Here is a 22,531-nt window from a genome sequence, read left to right as displayed (position 1 = left end):
ATTAAATAAATTTTAAAAACTAAAAATAATAATTATGAAAAATTAAATAAATTTATTTATTTAATAAAACAATGGAAACTAACGCATGTCCGATCCAACACCTATTAGAAGGCAAACTCAATACAAGTGGAACACAAAAGATAGACCTAAAAAAACATAGTTGAAAATAGTGTGAAAAGATATGGGGACTTATGATTTAGGGTATAACCTTGATAGAGCATAACAACATATCCGGATTCATGTAGCCAACTCAATTAGTTGGGAAAATGCTTTAACTGATGATGATGGTGATATTTTTGTCCTATTTTTAAAAGAATATATCTAGTATTTTAATTTTTTTTTTCCATATATTGAATTGAGCTCAAATCATGGTCATCTATACTTCCTATCATAATGTACCTGTAAAAAAAATATAAAAAAATATTTTAAATGAATAAAATGACCAAAATAGCTCTAAATTTTTGCTACGATGTTTTGGTGATTTTTTTGTTTTTTATATTTTTTTTACAAAAACACAATGGTGAAAAATATGAACACAAAATTTGAGCTCAATCCATTTTAGAGGAAAAAAATAAATAAAGAAAACAAAATCGAAATATCAAATGTGCTCTTAAAACCACAATGTACCAATAAAAGATATAATAATATTATTTTAAATAAATAAAATTACCAAAATATAAAAAATGCTCCCAAAATTTTTGCATGATGCTCTGGTAATTTTATTTTTTTTATTTTTATAGATGCAAAATACTAAATATGCTCTTAATGAAGGGGACATGAACGTAATATTTACGTATATTTCCCTTATTCTTAAGTTCTAATGCATCTCTAATTTGTCCCAATTTTGTTCTTGGGAAAAAGTAAATAGAATGGTCAACCCAAACTTGCCTCAGCCACTGTACTCAGGCCTTTGGCAGAGGTGAGTAACTCAGGCGAATCCGAGTGGACTCGCATAAGGCATGTCCAAGATAAAAAAAAGTACTTGAAGCAAATAAATTTGGAAAGTTTTTGAAAATTTAGGCTTACAAGGAAAGATTAATTAAGCTTGAAAATGAATCTAATTTCATGAAATTTGCGTTAGAAGAAAATGGAAATTCGTGCATAATACAAATCGCGCTCAAGAAAACTGTGTTCATGCATAGACCTGAGATTTTCGAGCCAGATCTATCAACTGTTTTGGCATAATCAAAGAAATCAATATAAGGAATATATATAGATTCAAAGAGCTTAAAAGCCTGATTTCAATAAATTTGGATGAGTAAACGATACCAAATCTATAACGCAGACATGGTTTAAGAAAACTTTCTTCTTCAATATAACATAGAGTTTCAAGCCAGATCAATCAAATTTTTTTTTATATAATAGAACAGACCAAGACAAGGAATACATCGAAGATTAAAAAAGCTTCATAATTAACCTAGTCTCAAGATGTTTAGACGAGTAAAGGATGAGAAATCTATAAGAAAGCGGGCATGGCTCAAAAACAGTATGGTATTCAACAGTTCATTGGCTTTCAAGCCAGATCTATCATTTTTTTTTGCTATAATCAAACAAATCAAAACAACAAACCCATAAGAGGATCCAAAGACCTTCCCAATAGACTTGATTTCTAGAGATTTGGATACGTAATTAATGAGAAATCTAGTAGAAGGCAGATGTGGCCCAAGAACATAGGGTTTGTTGCAACAAACTCTCAAAAAACAACATTTTAATCCAAATTAAAGCTTCCATTGATCAATTTGGTGGTGGGGTGAGTTTTATAAATATCAAAAGCTTTTCTATAGGGAAAAAAAAAGAAATTTATCAAAATACCTCAAAATATCAAATATTTATTTTACGCATTTATCAAAATATAATTAAAATATCAACTATTCTAAATCATAGACTGCACAGATGTTTCCTAATTTTGGAGATTGACGTTGATCGGTAGGCTGCTCCAAAGTTTATTGGGGGAAGTGTTTCTTCAAATTGGCAAGTGACATGGGGCCTTGTCTAATAAAGTTGTCCAAATAAAGTCTACACTTTCATTATTTCTCAAGTAAAAGAGTTGCTTAAGAAGATTTCTTCGATAATAAATTTTAAGATCCTAGATGAGTATTTTTTAGAAGAAACTTTTTGAATCTTGAATTTCTAAACACTTAAATCTGACAATCCAAAAATTGTAGAAGTTTTTATTCCCTTTTAGAAAGTTTTATTTTTTTACGTATGTGGTCTTATCATTTCCATTTTTTTTTGGAGGGTGGTTTCACCTGAAGTAGTGAATGATCGATATGCTCCCACATAAGCATATAATATCTTTAGCTTATTATGTGATGAACTCCATTGGTTAATGTTATTGTCCCAAAACAAATTTATCCCCTAGAAATAATTTAAGTTATCCCTGTTGAGCATCAAACAAGTGGTGAGACCATCTCTCTCTCTCCTATATTTACAGGTACAAGCAATTTGAATGCTACATTGCCGTCACTCTGAACAAAAACCATCAGGCCTTTCCAGGAATCCTGACTCTTTCTGAGCGTTCCATATGATAAATATAGGCAACAGTTATAGCATGGATAACAACATCAAAATTACCCATGAGCTATACCTTATACAATGCCATCAATGCTTGAAATTGAAATTAACTTGAAGAACATATCTCATCCTAATCTGATCCACGTTATAGACAATGTACTCATTGTATAACAGGCTTCCCTGGAAATGGAAGGAGAATGATATCACAAAATAAAATACAACTTACATAAGGAACATGCAATCAAAATATTGTTAATAATAATGACTAGCAATACCTGAGGGCCAGGCTGCTTCTTTGGTTTTCCCAGGGGCACGATGACACCATCCTCAAGCACACAGAAACCTGAAGGATCGGGGGTGGTTGCTCCGACTCCTTTGGTGCTGAAATTGCCCAAAAAATGGGTGATAAGAAAAAAGAAAAGGCCCCATCTGTTTAATCTTTCAACAAAATGCAGGGAAGTTCAGAAAGATTTTTAGTGAAGTGATTGCAAATTTAATGGACATTCAGAGAGCTTGCAAGTTCTTGACACGCTAAAACTGGCATCCTAGTTTTGCTTGGATCTTCCCTGATATTTGATTTTTATATATGTGGTGGGGTTCCATTGTATACATCTGAACCACATGTACTAAATTTCTTCTGAAGTTCCTCGTAATTATGCAACCATAGAGTTCTGTTTTAATCGACTAGATCATAACCATTGGAAAAAGAAACTGCCATATCTACTCCTCTTTGAAAGAGAATCCCAATACAAATAGGTTTATTGCTATTTGACAATCCGAATTTAGACGGCATCAAGATGGCCAATATGCTCTCTCAAAGTACGAATATCATTCCTAATAAATCTCCAGACATATATAGGATCAATGAGTTTTTTTCCAAAAAAAAAAACTTGTTCTAAAGTTGTAAAAAATAAAAACTATTACACTTTCTTAATTTTTGTTTTTTGGTTACGAATTCTTTAAAAGTTTTGCCAATTTAAAACAAGGGAAAGAGCAGCAATCTTTCTTTATAGAGTCCTAATGAATATAGTTTCACTACAAATATAATATTAAATTAAAGTTCTCTAAGTTTAATTTTGGAAAAGATTAGTATGATTTTCTTTTTCAAATTATGAATTCTTCTACTCTCTGGTTTTGAAATATTTTCTAGAAAAATTACCAATGTAAAATATAGGATATGAAAAGTAACAGGAGTTTATCCTTCAATAGTAGAGTCCTAATAAATAAAGTTAATAAATTCTCAATTTTTCTCAATTTGCAATTGAAAATTTTTATTATTTGAATTATTTTGTATCAGTGTAAAAGGTAAAATTATTCATAATTTGATTCGTGAGACTGCATCGTACAGGCTGTAGACCAGTCAAAATATATACATGAGAATAAGATCGTGCTGCTCAGTTATGTACCACAGAATCTGTATAGTGACCATAATATCCTCGATCTTATTACTTCAGAAGCTAGCAGCCATCCGATGTGTCATTGCAATCTGATATATTTACATGAAGCATATGAGATGCACTTCTAGCAAAAAGGTTCCTTTTGTTGTTATCTTGTGATTCTAAGTCAATAGTTACCCTGACTGCTCCATTAAAGCATATTAGGGAATTGCTAAAATAGTAAAAAGTTACATTTCTTGAGTGTATATAAAGCTAGTGTTCTGACATTTGACTCAGTAGTTCATTCCGATCATGCCTACATGAGAAAGAAACACTGATGAAATGTTCAACATGCATGAGATTAATCTGATTAGATAGTCTGTGCTAGTAAGGCATATGCACACCAAATATCTACATTCAAGCAAAGCCTTGCTTCTATATCTCACAAGAAGTGTGTCTGTGAGAGTGTGTGACAAAAAAATCCATATAGTAGAAGAAAACTATCAGATGCATATACGAACAATGAAGAACAAGAGAGACCTTAGCTTCCCTTCTGGCAATTGATCTGCATTACAATTTGCTGTTAGAAGCTCAGCCATGTCACCCAAAGCAACCTGGAAAGCAGAGTTTAAATGTGATCAAGCATGTATTTCAATGGTTATGCAACTGTAAAGGTATTCCTAGACAAAAACAAATCTAGCCAGCTAGACTAAAACAAATCTAACCCAGTTTAACTGCCATAAGAATTCCGTAAACAACCTCACATAAAAGCAGCACTCCAGCCCGAGATGAATGAGATGAGTAACAATAGTTTGCACTTTTGGAGAACATGTCAGCAAAATAAACACCTTTCCCAAACATGTAACCCGTAACAGGTGCTTCTGGAGGAGCAATTCGTAGTCCTGTTACATGGAATACCAAGCATTCAGCATTTTCAAATTCACTCATTTTAATAGAGAAGGTATGAAATAAGAGAGTTAAGACTTACCTCACTTTAATATAACCATTATTTTAGTATGTCAGATTATATAACCACTATTCTTAATCGTATTAGGAAAAAGAAAAGGGCAATGTGATAGGTTGTATGAAATGGTATAATATGTACAAAACACCTATTCGGACCAATTGAAAAGATTCGTCACAAAGTAGAGATTTAAGGAAATGAATAACCTTGAGAGAGAATTCCAGTCCAGTTTGAAAGTCTAGAACCATGCCACAAGAGCAGTTTATTTTTGGTACTAGAAAACTGGAACCAGTCAAAAAAATTGTATCAGCCATAAACTTGTAGCTTGCAACTATAAATCAAACAAAATCAACATCTGTTGAGCAAAGCAGAAAAAAATAACAAGGCAGAGGGACAAATTGGGCATGATTGTTCAGAGAAATTGAGACATAATAATAGCAACAAATCAGTCCTCACCTTTCTGAATCGTTCATTATCAGTTTCTCTGGAAACCTTAAAAACGCGTACTATATCAACAGTATAATAGGAATGTGTTTCAGCATGAGTATTCCGCATATACTGCTCAATCTGACAAAAGAAAGAACCAACATTCCATCACAGATTGTTAAATAATCTGCCATCTAAAATGATGGAATATTTATTACAAAAAGCATGTGAAAAACTACACAATTACAAAAGCATGTGAAAAACTACACAATTACAAAAGCATGTGAAAAACTACACAATTATTAGGATGGCATTCATCTAGATATTTGATAAATTTGTCTGGGTTTTTAAATAAAGAAAAAGTTTATATAAGGTTGCAAGAAGTAAGGGAGTAGTAATCTACACTACTCATTTGACATTGTCTTAAAAGACGTGCTACTTTTTGGTATAGTGTTAAAGACATGTCAAATCTACACTATCCAACTAAAATAGCATTGTACAACGTCATAACTTTACTTTTACAAGTAAGGTTGCCACCTTGTACATACCACACCCTTAAAAAAAAATGTCTGAGAAAATTACAAGAGACAATTAAGACCCCACCAAAGGCTAACATTAATATTAATCAGAACAAAAAAAGGAAACAAGAAAAAGGAGAAGAAAAATTAAAACACAGGAAACTACCAAAACACAAGAGGGTACTAATCAAACAATGTGGACGTAAAGATGTGTTAAGCTGATACTGTTTCAATGCACATCTCTCTAGCAGCACTTTAACCTACAGAACATGTTTCAATACATGCATACATGCATAGAGATATAAACAAGAGAACTTGGTATGCACATTGGTGTGCTGAAAGGAGACCATTTGCACAAAATGGAGATACATAACATAATAACCAGCAGAATTCCCATAAAATATTTGGGGGCCTGTAGCACAAAAATGGAAAAAATTCAATAGTACGAGATACTTCTTAGTATATAGAATAATACCTGGGCATCAACCCAGAAATATCAAAAGACAATCAACAATTTTCAACTGTGCAACATCAAAGTAAATCAGTGAAAAACAAAGCCCAAAGGAATGGAACTCGATTAATGGTGAACTTCACCTTCATTAAACCAGGCTCTTCTACAAGTCATTGTTAACAACCTTTACGCTAGTCAAATTTTACCAGTTCTAAATTATTAGCACAGTACGCCAAATAATTCAGTTTGAATCATTTATTAATTAGTGGGAATATAGGATCAGTGTATCACTAACTTGTGGCATGTAATTTTATGCATTGAGCATGAAATCTGCATGCCTCAAGTAGCATGTCGAAGAACATGGGACAGTACAGAGTATGAATATATAAGGTGCAGAAATCTAAAACAATGTGCCCATAGAATTGGTGTGACACCATCAGAATAAACAATAAAATATTGTTCCATAGGCTATTCATTTGCATACTATCCATTGTTAGCACTTTGAAAAGAAGCAAATCCACCAAACGACATGGAAAGGTAAAGAGAGATACAGGCATTAGATGAATGCTCCTCTTTTAGAAATCAATGGAAACAAAGAAAATCTTTGTCACATCATGGCATTTAATATATTTTAAGCTTCAGTCCAGAATGGATTACCAAGGAAAATTCTTGAGAATCAGCTTCAAGTGGTACCAGTTCACAATGAAGCCGTCCATAGTGAGAGTAAAGGGGATCTTCCTACAATAAGAAAAACATGAAGGACAAAATTAAAAAGCACAATATAGATTTGGAATTCAAATGAATAAAAAAACCAATTCTATCATCAAATATTGGAGTTCCTTACATAAACAAACCTATAATCAGCACATGACCATCTAAGAAATAAATAAGTTCTGAATGTGTAAAACAAATAAAACACATAAGCATGTTTTGAATTGATTAGTTCCCCCAAAAATCAACAGTGGCTGGATCTTTTCCTCTCTTTTTTCTTGGGTAGTTCTGTACTAGGAATGGAACTTGAGATGTAGCGTTGCTTGACATCAAGTGATAAACAATCAAGCCCAAGCCCGATTCCTACAACGGCTGCATTTGAAGAGGAGAAATGCTGCCATAGGCCGTGCTGGACTCATTGCCTCTTTTCTAGTTAAAAGCTGTGCTTGTTCAACTCAATTAGCATTAAAGGTGGGCAGAGTCACAGTAAATAGGGATTCAAGAACCTCTCTTACCATGCTGTCATTTCAGAGTCAAATAACTCATAGGGTATTCCAATCTCCAGCTTTATTTAATAAATCACCATACTTTTTAAGGAATGTTCAAGGAAGTCACAGGTAAATTCAGCTTATTCTCAACTAATCAGGCCCATATTAGTTAACGAGAAGAGAAGCTTCCTGGTTCCTCTTTGGGAATACATTCCTTGGATACTTCAGGTGAGGAAGGGGCTTGCATGCAACATGACTTTTGTCTTCTATACCCAGATGGCTAGTCCCCCTATTTTTGGTAGCTCAACTAGTTTGAACCAGGAAGGATTAAACCTGAGATTGTTGTACTATGGAAGCACTGGTGAACGATGCTGAGCTGGATTACCTCTCAGGCACCCTACCATTTCAAATAGTTGAGTAGAGGACAGACTAAGTCGAGGATAGCTGGAAATGAGAGATGTCCACAGTCATGCACTATTAGTACCATAGTATGATTAGAATCACATAAATCAAGATCAATGCTGCGAACATCCTTCAAATGTGCATAAGCTTTTCCTAGTTAACTCCTTACCTCTCTACTTCCTATTTAAGATACTATGTATGTGTGGTGTGGAAGGTGAACACAAAGGAATTAGTCACGCAACAATCTTTGGTTATGTGTTGCCATCCATGTATTGGCAAACATGTTTGCATAATTGGTATGCAGAGTCGCCAAAAATATAAAGGGACATTTGTAGAGGTCTATCTAAAGGTTTGCATGTACATGAAATTTGATAATACATGGGCATTGAAAGTCACAAATATTCAAAGAAACATCTGGATCCTGCACAGAATTGTACATAAGGGCATTTGTAGAGGTCTATCTAAAGGTTAACAATATAATTAATATAATGGAAAGTGCTACTAAACAGGCCTAGAAACAGAGAGAGAATGATTGAAAGAAAATCAGCATAGAATAATAGGAGGGTATACACAAAATGTCAGGTTATAGTAATGTGCCAGCAAACCACTATGTGTATTGTAATAAACAACACTAAATAGAAAACAAACCTGTGCTTGGAGATCATCCTCTAACAATTTTGTCGCAACCTCAATTTCAGCAAGTGCCTCAACCTTTACATAAAAGTTAAATCCTATTTAACCTCCACGTATAAAACAAAAGTTGAACATGCACAACCATAATATAACATGATACTTGGAATCTCGTTAACACTTGGTCAAAAAGAAAAAAATGATAATTGGAGCCTAGCCATTGCCCACAGGAATTTCTAACAAAGATGCAGAGAAAATCCATAACAGTAATAGTTGATGAAAGGAATTATTAGGGACAATACGCAAATGGCATCTCCAGGTCTTTTCTAACCGCTATTCCCATCATAGTTATAATTAGGCTGCTATATACGCATAACTGTAACAGCCCCAGTTGTATAAATGCATTTTAAAGTAGTAGAAAATGCGTGTAAATACACAATTTATTATATCAATTTCCATCAAATGTATAAATACTTTCATAAGTACAGAAACATGCTCTAACCAGCTTGAATATCTGTTACATGTTCCGATTGAGCTAAAACTTGGACTGAGATACCAGTGCTAACAGACAGGTGCAGTTCTTAAAATCTAAAAGCCACAAGTCCCGTCTCATTTCCCTCCAATTTTCCGAAATTGTCTCTTTATGTAAACTCTTCTAGATAGGTTTTAATTTCTTCAGATAAGCATCTATCCTGATATACCTACTGTTCCTATCTAAAATAATATAAGTTCGCCGAACCCTTTAAAACTCTGTCTCACTTATTTATTATCCAAATTTAATTTAGGGAAGAAATAGGAATAAGAGAAAGAGAAATGATCCTGTAAGACCCTCCCCCACTCATGTGTGTAGGACCCCAAAGGATCACCATTAAATTTGACACGGATCTATAGAAAAGTCAATTCTCACACCCATGTGATAACTTTTCTAGAGATCCGTGCCAACTTTAATAGTGATCCTTTGGGGTCCTACACACATGGGTGGGGGAGGGTCCTATAGGATCATTACTCTAAGAGAAATACAAAAGAAGCTTAAAATATTTAGAAAAGTATTCAATACTGTAATTTAAAAAGAACAAAATTTATATAAAAAAAAAAATAGGGCCAATAAAAGTTAACTGATATGTTTTTCTCAATAAAATACTTATCCATGTTTGAAAGAAATTAGATCATCATCCAAACCTTATCCCAATGATTTGGGGTCAATTGTTAGAAAGAAATTAGATAATGATTGAAATTTCATACACAAAAATAAATGGGAAAAATTAAAAATTAAATATGAAAAATTAGATAATTATAAAAATACCCTGAAATTAAGAAAAGTAAAATATATATATATATATATATATATATATATATATATATATATATATATATATATATATATAAACACTTCATTTAGCTTTAATATTTTACAGATTAGTTTATGTCAAATTTCTCCACTAGACATTGTGCAACACATATGCCATTAGCTAATGTTAAACGTGGACAAAATACGAAACACGAGTTTCAAAGTTTTTTTTTCACGAAAGGTCCAAAATCCCATCCCACCTATTGAATGAAAAACAAGGTGACATAAGGGTCGAATTCCAAAGAATGGACCAGGCAGAGGAGGGGAGAAGTGACACAGGATGCCAATTATAAAGGCAAACTTGCAAAATGTGGATGCTTTTGAATATAAATGGAGCTAAAACCTGGACTCATATCTCTGCTGTCTACTGATAGGTCAACAAGTTGCAAGCCCAATTTAGCATTAAAAATTGGTGACTAATTAACACATTTCCAAACATCACTTTCATGACTTTTTTCTCAAATAAATTGAATCTCTTGATTGTCAAACCAGGCTTAAGTGTGTCTGTTGGTCATGCTTCTGCACATGGATTGAGGGAACACTAGATTGTAAAGACATTACACTCTAATTCCTACACGGCAGGTATCATTCCAAGAAATGCATATGTAAACAATTAATGGGGTTTTGGCAACTATGATAAATGCTTTCCAAAAATAAATATTATATGCCATTTCTGTAGCTAACAGTTTGGAAGCTAAATTATGCTCCCTTGAAACATGGCAGTTTATACTTATATGCCATTAGACTTTAAACTCTCAAAGGTTGGATCCTAAAACTTACCGTTCAGTTCAAAAAGCAACATTAATAGAAAAAAAAAAAAAGCTTCAGAGGAAAGAATACCATTTCCAGTTTACGCTTCAATATTTGTGGGGTATCTATGACAAATTCGCCTGCCACAGTTTGGAAGCACACAAAAATTATTAGAGGCCACAATAATATTGGACCAAGCAGCGAAAATCAAAGAAAGTATGCGTTAAATGCAACTTGCTGGAACTAGTCACTAAAGTTCGTAGATAGAATTTAGAAAATTGGCATCAAAATTCAGGATGAGAAAGCAAATAAAACTACATTTACACTTTATTGAACAAGCAAAATAGTACTACTTACGCATTTTTTTAAAGCCAAAATCATGGGGAATGACAGTGTAAAATTCACTGCAATAAAATAACAGCAAACATGAGCATAATAATTTAATGTCAAATTTTTAATTAGAAAAGGCATGCTCATCCTAATATATATATATATATATATATATATATATATATATATATATATATGGGCAGTGATTTCATGCAATGGTTGTATAGTAATATGATACAACCACCTTCAAAAACTATGTTAGGGCCATTTGTTTGATCCAAATTTTAAAATATATACTCTTTTCATTCCAATGAACAATCACAAAAGAGAAAAATTTGAAAACAACCTAGAAAGTGTCTTTTTAGCCCAATTAACATAGGATGTCCATTTTGGTGAGATGCTTAGATCTACGCATTAGAGTGATCTTTTTTCTTTCCAAAATGTTTAGATGATATATATGTGTGTGTGTGTGTGTGTGTATTTAAATACCTAGAAAACAATACTTAAAATTTTAAGGTAAAATTGACAAACAAATACAGCACACACTTCTGAAATAATTCATTATGACTAGAGAACAAGAATGATGACAATTGGGTAGCAAGAGCAATCTCATAATACAAGGATCATGACATTTGATAGCAGTCTTAATTCTTTAGCATTCATTACGATGCAACCTTTGTACATTGATCAACAGTATTCAAGGCAATAATTCTTCCTCATCAATGTGATTGTCCCCTTATTATCTACGTTTGTAGGTAACCGATAGGTTGAGTTTGTCAACTAATATGCATTTCCAAAGTCTCGGTTACCTATGGAGAAAGGTCTATAGCGTTTCCCAAAAGATTCTATAATACTAGGTTACGTTACCTAGGTGCGAACTTACTTATCAAAATCGGATACGAAGATATCATATGGGATACATCAAACTGGCATGTCTAGTGACTCGTGTGGTATTTGAAACGTCTTCCCAGTTACATCGTGAATCTTTCAGATAGACCTCTTAAAGAATTAGAAGGGTTGGTATAATGCGATGTTTGATCGAAATTACAATTCTACAAGTTCAGAATGAAAAACTGCCATCCCATTCAATTCAAATGGGATGCCTCCAGCTCTGACATGTCTCTTAGGAGAAGTAACATGAAGCTCAGAATTTTGGGTCTATTCAATTCTTCCAAATGAAAGAGGAATTGATTGACTATATTATCAAAAAATTAAAAAGAGTCATAGGAGATATGTACAAGTGGATCAAATAGGAGCATAGGTTGCATGTTGTTTGAGAAACACCCAATAGCAAGTGAATGGTTTTATCACATACAATTGCAAGTGAATGGTTTTATCACATACAAATTTTGTTCAACAATCACTTTTTATTCTTGTTTGCGCAAGATCTCAGCATTAATATCATAAATCTAATGCATAGAAAGAAATAGTAAATCTAAGATCCAGGCGAAGGTATCACGACCCAAAGACTTCAGCATACACTTCTTCAGGTAAATGTTCATGCAACAAATTCCAGATTTCTGTCATGCAACTATGAATATAAGGACTAGCATTGTAATGTACTAAATACATACCCACTCAGTTGCTCGAGTTTGTGCCTATCTGGTTGTCCAATCACATCAGCAATTCTCTTCAATACATCATATCCCTGTAAAAGGGAGAAACAGACAGGACAGTACGAGTCAAACCTCATTAATTGGTACTATAACACCATTTGCACAATAAGTTTTTTTTTCTTTTCTCCCCTTTTTGCTTTCTTGACAGATACGATTTGCACAAAAGATTTAAGAAACCCAATTACACAACCATAGATCCAAAATCCAACTGGAAAGGTTACCAACTTGAATACAACAAATGAAATGGCTATTCAAAGGGGTGTAATGATTTTCAGCCAAAGCCTCAACACTTTGCTGATGATGAGTTCACCAGCACAGTAGCCTCAAAGCACAATCAAAATCCTTCACAAAAATAACAACTCTCAAGGAGTATGAACCCCAAACACAAGGCTTCTTGGGTGCTTGACCGAGATCCTCTAGGGTTCAATGGCTGGACAGGCTGCAGATGTACCATGCTTTCACACAAGTTATGCAAAGACCCTGAGTGAGGATACAAAGCAACCCTATGAAAGACATCCATAAGAGTGCCACCACCAGCTTTGACAAGGTGGTGTTCTGCTTAATCTGAACAAAAGTAGTCCTCATGCATGCAGAGCAGTATCCAACGTAAGACAAGGGATCTCATAAATTAAACTAAGCAGAGGACAACAACAGTCTGTGGTTTCTAGAGAAAGACAGACTGAGGAGGATTTGCAATATGGCAAAGAGCATGGTACTACTAAGAAGCCAAGTGGCAACCTAGGTGCCACCTAGAACCAGAGTGAAAGAAATTTGCACCCACCATTGCACAGGCAGCTGCCTGACTAGAGTGCTTATGCATTAGATGGATCTGAAGGCTTATAGCCCCCAAGTCGTGCGTAATCTAGACCACTCTCTTGAGTAAAAGACAGGGTCAAAGAGCTGATTCAATTTTCTTTTCATTGAATTGGGGAAACTGTAAAGTGTCTCAAAACCAAAATTATTTGTTTTAGAAGTTTGTGGTAGCTTAGAAGCACTGTGTTGGAGATGTGCTGAGGCTCTTTTCTTTCCTGAACAAGTCGACTGGACCACCAGGTTGCTTTCCTGTACACTAGGAAAGGGTTGTACAGAGCTCATAGTTTCTCTTTACAATCCACCAAGTTCAATCCCCACAACCACAAGGACTATAATTTATGATATCTAAGGAGCATAGAAGATTCTACACAAACCTAGGATGAAGTAAAGCCAGCTAGAAATGTCTAAAAGTCACTAGAGTAGCCCCACAGTTCTCCAGTCTAGACTACTATCAACATAATTGTAAAATGAAATGAGGAGACATGAGTAGATGATCAAGCCCCCATAAATACATAAGAATCCAAACCATTCATGTGGATATCATTTGCCTACAAATTGATAGGTTTCCCTCTGCTGGATGCAACCCATAGAATCCTCAGAATTGGAAACTGTGATGGCAATGTCCGACTATTATGTGGGTGCTTGGGCTGGCGATCAATTGTCTTTACGTGAGACTCAGTGGTGACTTGCAGGAGTAGGTTGCTTTACAAGTTACATCATATATGCGACACATCAGAGGCAACAATCTCAAATACCAGTTAGCTTGATTCTTAAGTTCAGAGACTTCCTGCAGAATGTCAACGACATGATACAGGACAAGTAAAAAATGATACTAACCTAAAAGATGGCATAGTAACTGCAATCACAGCAAGCCTGAGAACCAACAACCCGGCAGATTTTATGTGAAGCAAAATATACTTGAACAACTAACTTCATGACTGACCAGTACCATAGCCATCATATTAAGATAGCCACCATTTAGATTGGACAGGAGATTTTAACTATCCGAAATGAAATGTACAACTTGCATTCATAGATAACTAGAAAGTAGGAGACTTCAAGCTGAAAGGAGAAAGGAGAAAGATCAAGTGGCAGAGGAAATATGTAAAACATGAGTCAATGGACTTACCTTTGTAATAGTAGATTTGCTTAGCTTCCCGAGGGGCAACTTTTCAGCATTATAACCTAGACAAAAGAAGGAAATATTTGAAGGGATAAGAGAGCATAAAAGGCAATTCACATTGATTAAGTCATTAACCCAAATAATTAATTGTAGACATGGAAGCATTCAATATTCTACTAGCAGGATTCTCATTAGATGACATTTTTAACAAACCTAAAGTGACTACTGTATTAGACAAGATAAACAAAGGTTTGAATTTATTTTTACAAAGAAATCAGTTACCAACCAATCTCAAGCATTTGTTGCTTCATCATGCTAACATTGCAGATAAGTGAAATAAATTCTGCAATACGCCAATCCAGTCTTGTCTTACGTGGTTGAGCAGCAACTATGCAGTTATTGTGCTTATCTAACAAAAATAGTCATAGAATAACAGAGTCAGATAGTAAGTTCCAGTCAAATTTGAAAAATATAATGCAAGCTTCCTATGTAAAATCCTCGAGTAAAATGAGATCTTACCTTGGTCTGCTTTGTTTTTGCGTGTGTCTTCACTATAGTCCATTTCCAACCAAGTGTAACTTTTTGCATAAGGAATAAAAATTTTCCTATCGGACCAGCTGTTCTTTGTCTTGGAGACGAACTTTGACTGAAATTCATTAGCCGCACAATCACGTGAAGTGTAAGGACCAAATAGCTTGTCTTGACCCCTCACACCAACCCTTCCCCATCTTGTGTAAACCATGTACTTTCCACCACTATCAGCTTCTGCATTTGGTTTTGAAAATCATGTACAATTGTCATGAGGAAATTCAGTAGCTATACATGGTATATCAACCCTTGAGCAGTCAGGAGCTTTCTACAAAATTCAGAAAGGTCTCAATTTGAATTCCAGTTATAAATAGGTTCACTACTTATTGAAAACTTAAGGCCTTAACCACACAAGCGAAAGAAAGATTTTCAAGAAATACAAAGACTGAGTAAATACACATGAAAAAAAATCATGTCAAAGTTAACAGGACAGGGACCAAAATAAAGAACGAGAAGAGATAATCCAAAGTTTCGGTTCATTAAGTACATAGCAACAAATATATGTCACGTTATAAGCATAGGTGAACCAATATAAGGAGAAAATGGAAGAAACATTATTGCCATAAAGGTTGGAGAAGAGTCCATGATTGTGTTCCATGGTGATGATTTACAAAATAAATCAATAAAGCACAAGACACCACAATATGGTATGAAATTATGTACAAAATTTGAAATAAGCAATGAGCCTCTACATAATGGCTTGATCAATGTTAGATTCTGGTCAACATATAAGACCAACCAAAAGCAAGAAGAGATATTAATGATGTGTACAGAAAATGATTCCACAAATAAGAATTAGGCAGGAAACGAATTCCCCAAAACAACAAGACCAATGGTATGAGCTTGAAGAAAAAAAATGACTGATTTATGTAATCTTTTAATGGTAAGAGAATTGTAAAGCAATTAAATGTAATACATTTGAAAGAGTGGAGAATCTACCAAGAGCTTGAATGACATAGAACTTGTTGTTGTTCTGTCCAACATTTGTTTGATTCAATACGGCATCATAGATTTCATCCCCCTGACAAGGGTAAAGAAAATATTGAGAAGTAAACCCAAATGTAAATCAACCATAGCTAAAACATCAGAAACCAACCCTACCACAAACAGAAGCATGACCTAGAAATCCAAGTATCAGATGGCAGGGTAACTTCAAAGATCATAGTCAAACAAAGGAAAAAAGAAAAGGTAATGCACAAATCAGCATTATAATATAAAAAATTTGTACAGTACAATTTGCAAGAAAGGATCCACTTACTATTTGCAATACATGGTAGCCTAACTTTATGTCATCTGAAAGCCATTGATCCAAGATTGCACCACCCTTCTTAGTTGCTTTGACCAATTTCTCCTCCTTACATTCATCAACATCGTGAACTGTGATCATTTAAGTCAAACATTCATAGCATGGATTATTAAGGTTTTGTTAGATAATAAGCAATGCAGTCATGTCAATTACAAAATGGGAGCAACAAAACTGTGAAATCAAATAATTTAAAAGAGTGCAAGAAGAATGTAGTGTATCATCAGCATACAGTGTATTGTGGATTAAAGAGTCCTTAAAGGCATGTCAATTCATAAAATGAAAGTTGAAACTCCATTTGGAGACTGGGAGAACAATGGAATAATGATTGGAATCTTTAAAGGCTTCCTCATGCCAGTTGAGCAGCTAGGTGCGAAGGAAATGACATTAAAAACTATTTAATTCAATGCAAATATTCACAAAAGTTATTGTGCTGCAAACCCAAAGTGTTCTTACTTTTTTCTTTTCTTTCTTTTTCGTTTCTTTCTTTTTTTCTTTTTCTTTTTTTTTTGGGGGGGGAAAGGGGGGGGTTCTTGAGTTTAGGCATTGATCAATTAATAATAGTACTTTTCAAAATGATAATAACAAGTAACTTATGAGGGTAACAGCCCCTAGCTATGTATAATGTATTCGCATGGCATCACCACTAGGCCTAAATCTAACAAAAGAAAGGACTCGAGTTCAATGAAATTTTATTCTACAAGAAAGTTAACTAGAGGACCTTTCCATATCAAGGTGTCATTTATGTGGCATTGATGTTTTAGGCTTTAGCACTGCAGGGCAGTTCAACATTATTTTCTTTTAGATAAACCGTCATCTGGGATCATCTAGTTCAGTTCATCCAGAAAGTGAACAACCCACATAGCATACTCAATCATGTTCCAGTAAGAAGCTAGAGTTTCAGCGCAAGCCTAGGGGATAATATTTTAATTTCAACAGTCCAAGAAGTTTGGAAAAGGCCCTGAACACAGCACTCCAGAACTCAGAGGTCACAGGGCCCACTACTATCTGTTCTTCGCATAATTCCCAAATAGGTTGAAGTGATTGCCATCATGGTCCATGTGCATAGCTAAAGGCACAAAAGTTTCAATATGGTTCCCACCCAAAATACTGAAGAAACATGTCTCAAGGTACATAGCACATTCCCTATAAGCAAAACTGTAACATGCCACCCAATAAATTCAAAAAGTTCAACAAATCTCAAGTTTTTCCGGTAATTGTGCTGTTCAAATTCAATGGCCCTGATTTGTCTATGTGACATGCATGAACATCTCTGTAGTTTACATGTAATTTAAGAACCAATTCAAATCAGCCCTTCCCACAAATAAAGTTCAAGGCCGTCGATCCAAGAAGAGGAAGAATCCCAACCTAATAAAAAATTTGGAAAAGTAAGCCGAAAAGGTATGTGGAACGTCAAAAGACAGCTGCATTCCATCTCCGTCAACGCATACTGCTGGTTCTGAGTTAATAGATCACTCCAAACAAAGTTAAAAAGGAACCCCAAGTCCAAGGACCTCAAGTCCAGAAAGAGTTAAAAGCAGGATCCTTGCCTGCGAAAATTCATCATCCGTGTTGAACTCATTGTTCTCCCATGTTTCTTTAACTAGTCATCAAGCATGTTGCATGGGTATATACTAATAGGGTGTATCAAGAGGGCTTTCTAGTCTGAATGTGAGAATTTCTCCAACTGAACATGAGGAGCACAGTAGTCTACATTTGACAATGTGCGAATATGAAGGTTTTGAAAATACTTTAACTCGATCTTGTTCCAAGAACATAGTTGTTAAAACCTACTTAAACGAGGCTAAGCAAATAGACCAAAAATCAATCCCATGACATAAAAACCAAGTATACAACAAAGGAGGATTTTGCTTACTTGTAGAATCTTCTTTGGTAAGATCTCCATCCATCTCCATACTATTTGTGAGCCTCTCTATGAGTTCCTTTTTCAAACCAGAGGTCAATAAGCCACGAACTTCCAGCTCCTTTTGTAGTTCACGAACATTCATGTTGCTAAGGGATTTAATAATTTCGGATTTTGGGGGCAAAGAGTTGCCATTTTTGCTCTCTACTTCATTTTCATCACCATGATCGGTTAACTTGTCTTCCCTTTTTCTTTTCTTTGGAAGAGAAGTTTTTTCCTCCATTATGGCATTGTCCAGCCTACGAAGCTGAGAAAAAGCATAATTGTGAATCCATTCAGATATTCAAAGTATTCAACTCTCTGTATATTAAAAAAAAAAAAGCAGATAAATGTAGAAAGTTTCTCACAATCGACATTTCAAATGAATGTCTAATCCGCTGAGCAAACAGTTTTGTTCTGCTTAATTGGTCAACAAATAATCCAGTGAAATAAAATTTAGGTTAATTTTCAGAGAAAAGTAAAAACAAAAAAAACAAAAACAGAAACAAAAAGTCGAAACAGGAAATATACAGACTCGAAGACGTAACACACTTGTGAACAAAATCAATCTGAAATGCTTAATGTGTTTATCCTTGTAATGAGGTAATGTGTCCATTTATCATGTAAAAAATAAGATATTCGCTATCCAGCAGTATATATATATATATATATATATATATATATATATATATATATATATATATATATATATATATATATATATATATATATATATATATATATATATATATTTGGGGATAACACATGAGACCAGATTTCTCACCTACGGTATAGCAATGAGAGAGAAACACTACTGAAAAAGGCTTCTGACATATATGAAGGCTAAAATAAATCAGTATCACTCATGGTTCCATCATAGAATTCATTTTAAAAAAAAAAAAGAGAAGAAAAATTGATCAATGGAATTTCACATTTGGCATTTTAGCAGGCTCCTGAAAATTCTAAGAAATGAAACTATAAGAACAAACTTTATTCCAAAAAAACTATGGAAACAAGAGAAAAGAAAGGGAATAAGAGAAGACTTACTAGGATTTGTTTGGTGCCAGAGGTATCGAGGCCTCTTCTAGACAGCTGAGCTCGAAGCTCCTCGACTTTGAGCTTACACGACATTTTTTATGACACAAGCCTTCGAAAAATATGATACCAATTTGATTTTGAAGAATTATGAAATTAACAAAAGCTCGATTGATACGGATTATGAAAAGTCTATAAATTTTTGTAGACACACCAGTCATTAGAAATGAAAAATGGAAGGAAGAAAAATTGGAAATAGAAGTCGAAAACTTTGCTCTTGGTCGATGAAAAATTGCATACTGATCAGGAAGTTTTGAAAACTACAAGTCCTTCCTTTCCAGTTTCCCTCATTAGGATTGGAAAATTTTACTTCTTCCTCGATGAACTGTAAAACCCTAATACTCCCTTTTTCTTCCCTTTTATGGGATGTTTTTGCAGCGGGCAATTTCAACCTTGATATTAGGCGGGAAGCGCTGCTCTTCTTCCCGTAGAGAGAGAACTTCCTCCAAGCTTTTCTCAAATACCCAAATAGACCCGGCGTCGTATGAAGCAAAGTTAAGCATATTTATATAAGACTTATCTTCTTGGAGAAGGAGCCCTATAAAACGTTACGAGGAGAATCTTATAGCATAAGGAAGGGCCAGTGTTTTAGAACCCTACGATTACCGATCCAGACTCGCATGGAAGAAGTCCCAGCCCATTACCTCCAAAATTCCCCCTCTTTTAATTTTTAGTTTTTTTTTGTTTTTAGGATGCTGTTTGGATAGAGCCTAGGCTCTAAACAATCAAATTAGAGCCTACCTTCAAATAGTATCGAAAAATATGATTTCAATATCGAAAATCTTTTTGATAGCCTTAAAATATGTTTTCATCTTTATTTAGGAAGTTTAAAGCTTAAAAATTAATGTAGATCAAGAGATCTATAAAAACTTGAAAATTTTGAAAATTGACGGTCCAAAAATACATTACAAAATACATTATTTCCAAAACTTGAAATCCATTTATTTCTCATATCGATGCATCTTGATGTCGAGATGATCAATTTGAGGATATTTGGGCATCAAAACAAAGTCTTCTAATGAAATTTTTTTGTAGGCTCTAATTTGATTGATTAGAACCTCGGGTTTATATAAACTTTTCCCTTTTTTTTAAAGTTTACCTAATTTTTTTAGGTTTTTTTTTAAATTAATTAGTATTTTTACCTAATAACCTCAATAGACTCCCTTTGCAACTAACCCCAATCAAACTTCTTTTTCCCACTTTTTACTCAAAAATATATTGTTTTAGCAAATACCCCCAATATAAAAAGTATTTTTTTTTATTTTTTATTTTTGAAAAAAATACCCTTTTTGTACATAAAAAATTATTTTTGGCCAAACATTCACGTGGATTTACACTCATTGCCAAATGCTACATGGGCTGCCGGACTACCATATACCAATCAACTGACCCCATTAAACTAAAGGAAAATGTCAGACTGCCTTCATTATCTGTCGGGCAGCATATAGATCTGCCGGACCGCATATATAGATATGCTGGACCACATATAGATCTGCCGAACCACATATATAGATATGTCCGACGGCATATATAAAAATGTCGGACCGCCATATAGATCTGTTGAATTGTTTGTCCAAGAATTGAAGTGTTGGACCACCATAGGGATTTGCCGGACTACATTTTTTCCACGAAAAAAGTGCCGGACTGCAATGTACATTTGTCGGATTGGATGTTTATCCATAAAGAATAGTGTCAAACCGCTATGAATATCTGCTATACCGTACTTTTGTCTATAGGAGAGAGAGGGGTGGGTAAAAGTCAAAAAAGGTAGTTTAGTCTTTTGTTTATTTGTTTTTTTAGTTGGGGGTGTTTGTTAAGAAAGTAAATGTTGGGTAAAAAGCGTGAACATAAAGTTTCGTTGGGTATAAATTGCATAAGAAGTTCATAATTGGGGGATTAATTGTAATTGTTCCTTATTTTTAATCGGAGCCATGTAACCTTTTGGCTTTATTTTTATTATTTTTTACTTTATCTATTTTTATATATGTTTTAGATCACCAGTTTCAAACTAAATCAAACTCAATATGGATTGCCGACCAATCAATCCACTAGGGATATATGGGTGAACAATTTGTCTCAGTGATTGAGGTTTTAAAACACGTTGGAAAGACTTTTTACGAATTCCAATAGGGCAACAAGATTTATATTTAAAGGGTGAGGTTTGTATAGAGCCTACCTTCAAATAGTATCGAGAAATATGGTTTCAATACCGAAAATCTTTTTGATATCCTTAAAATATATTTTATCTTTATTTATAAAGTTTAAAACTTCAAAAATAATGTAGATCGAGAGATCTATGAAAACTTGAAAATCTTGAAATTTGACGGTCCAAAAGTGCATTACAAAATACACTATTTCCAAAAAGTTGAAATCCATTTTCTATCATGTCCATGCATCTTGATATCGAGATGACGAATTTGAGGATATTTGCGCATCAAAACAATATTTTCTAGTGAAATTTTTGATGTAGGCTCGAATTTGATTGTTTAGAGCCTCGGATCTATATAAAGTTTTCCCATACTTAAATTGGAGATGGTTCTTGACATGTAGATATGCATCGAGGATGGATTGTAGACCTAGTTTTTTTTTTTAAGTATGTGTGGTTTGTATAAGGCCGAGGACCTAAATAATCAAAGTAGGCCATACCGCCAAATAGTGCCGAAATATGTTGTTTCAGTATCAAAAATATTTATGATGATCTGAAAAATTTATTTTCGTCTCTAATTATATAAAATTTGAAGTTTAAAAATAGTATAGATCGAGCAAATCTACAAATACCTGAAAATCTTGAAAATTGATGGCCTAGAAAATACATTACAAGATGCACTATTTTCAAGACTTGAAATTTATTTTTTCTCGTATCCATACATCTTGAGGTCGAGATGATCAAATCGAAGGTTTTTCAACATCAAACAACTTTTTTCTAATTAATTTTTGAGGGGTGCCTTAATTTGATTGTTTAGGACCTTGCCATTATATAACTTTTACCTTTTAGTATATATAATATCTAACGGACTAGTTTTCTATGCTTCCCCTACAACATAAAAGTTCTATCATCTTCCTTATCCAACCGTCTATTTTTTACTGGAAAGATTGCCCAATCACAATGTCACGTCTCTACACTATTTTATTTTTATTTTTTTATAAATTATTTTAACATCAAATTTTGGACTTCCATTCCT

At 34.0% G+C, this 22,531-nt stretch overlaps 1 protein-coding gene across 4 annotated transcripts; it reads right to left on the bottom strand.

Moving 5' to 3' along the window:
* Nucleotides 1-2,489: 2,489 nt before the first annotated feature.
* Nucleotides 2,490-19,833, bottom strand: PARP2 (poly(ADP-ribose) polymerase). Of its 4 annotated transcripts, XM_006855488.4 has the most exons (18): nt 19,302-19,833; nt 18,228-18,522; nt 16,307-16,425; nt 15,988-16,069; nt 14,980-15,225; nt 14,747-14,869; nt 14,467-14,522; nt 12,483-12,556; nt 10,936-10,982; nt 10,669-10,718; nt 8,499-8,561; nt 6,907-6,987; nt 5,311-5,421; nt 5,061-5,136; nt 4,650-4,792; nt 4,431-4,504; nt 2,790-2,895; nt 2,490-2,694 (listed from the first exon to the last, which is right to left on the bottom strand). In XM_006855488.4, exons 1-18 carry the CDS (start codon nt 19,383-19,385, stop codon nt 2,602-2,604), a joined length of 1,923 nt encoding a protein of 640 aa, XP_006855550.1. In that variant the 5' UTR covers nt 19,386-19,833; the 3' UTR covers nt 2,490-2,601. The 4 variants fall into 4 exon arrangements, 1 of the variants encoding a protein (XP_006855550.1); XR_016050103.1 differs by lacking the exon at nt 5,061-5,136; XR_016050104.1 differs by lacking the exon at nt 10,936-10,982.
* Nucleotides 19,834-22,531: the final 2,698 nt, after the last annotated feature.

Source organism: Amborella trichopoda, chromosome 2, assembly GCF_054954075.1.
Source record: "Amborella trichopoda isolate Santa Cruz 75 chromosome 2, AtrichopodaSantaCruz75HAP2 v2.0, whole genome shotgun sequence".
Lineage (NCBI taxonomy): Eukaryota > Viridiplantae > Streptophyta > Magnoliopsida > Amborellales > Amborellaceae > Amborella > Amborella trichopoda.
This window is presented reverse-complemented; position numbering and strand designations above follow the sequence as displayed.

Excerpts from the sequence above, each read along its gene's own strand:
- PARP2 (XM_006855488.4), bottom strand. The coding sequence starts at position 19,385 with ATGTCGTGTAAGCTCAAAGTCGAGGAGCTTCGAGCTCAGCTGTCTAGA. Across the intron at positions 16,426-18,227 it reads TACCAAAGAAGATTCTACAA|TTCACGATGTTGATGAATGT; the intron begins GTAAGCAAAATC and ends AAATGATCACAG. Across the intron at positions 4,793-5,060 it reads GACTGGAATTCTCTCTCAAG|GACTACGAATTGCTCCTCCA; the intron begins GTTATTCATTTC and ends TCCATGTAACAG.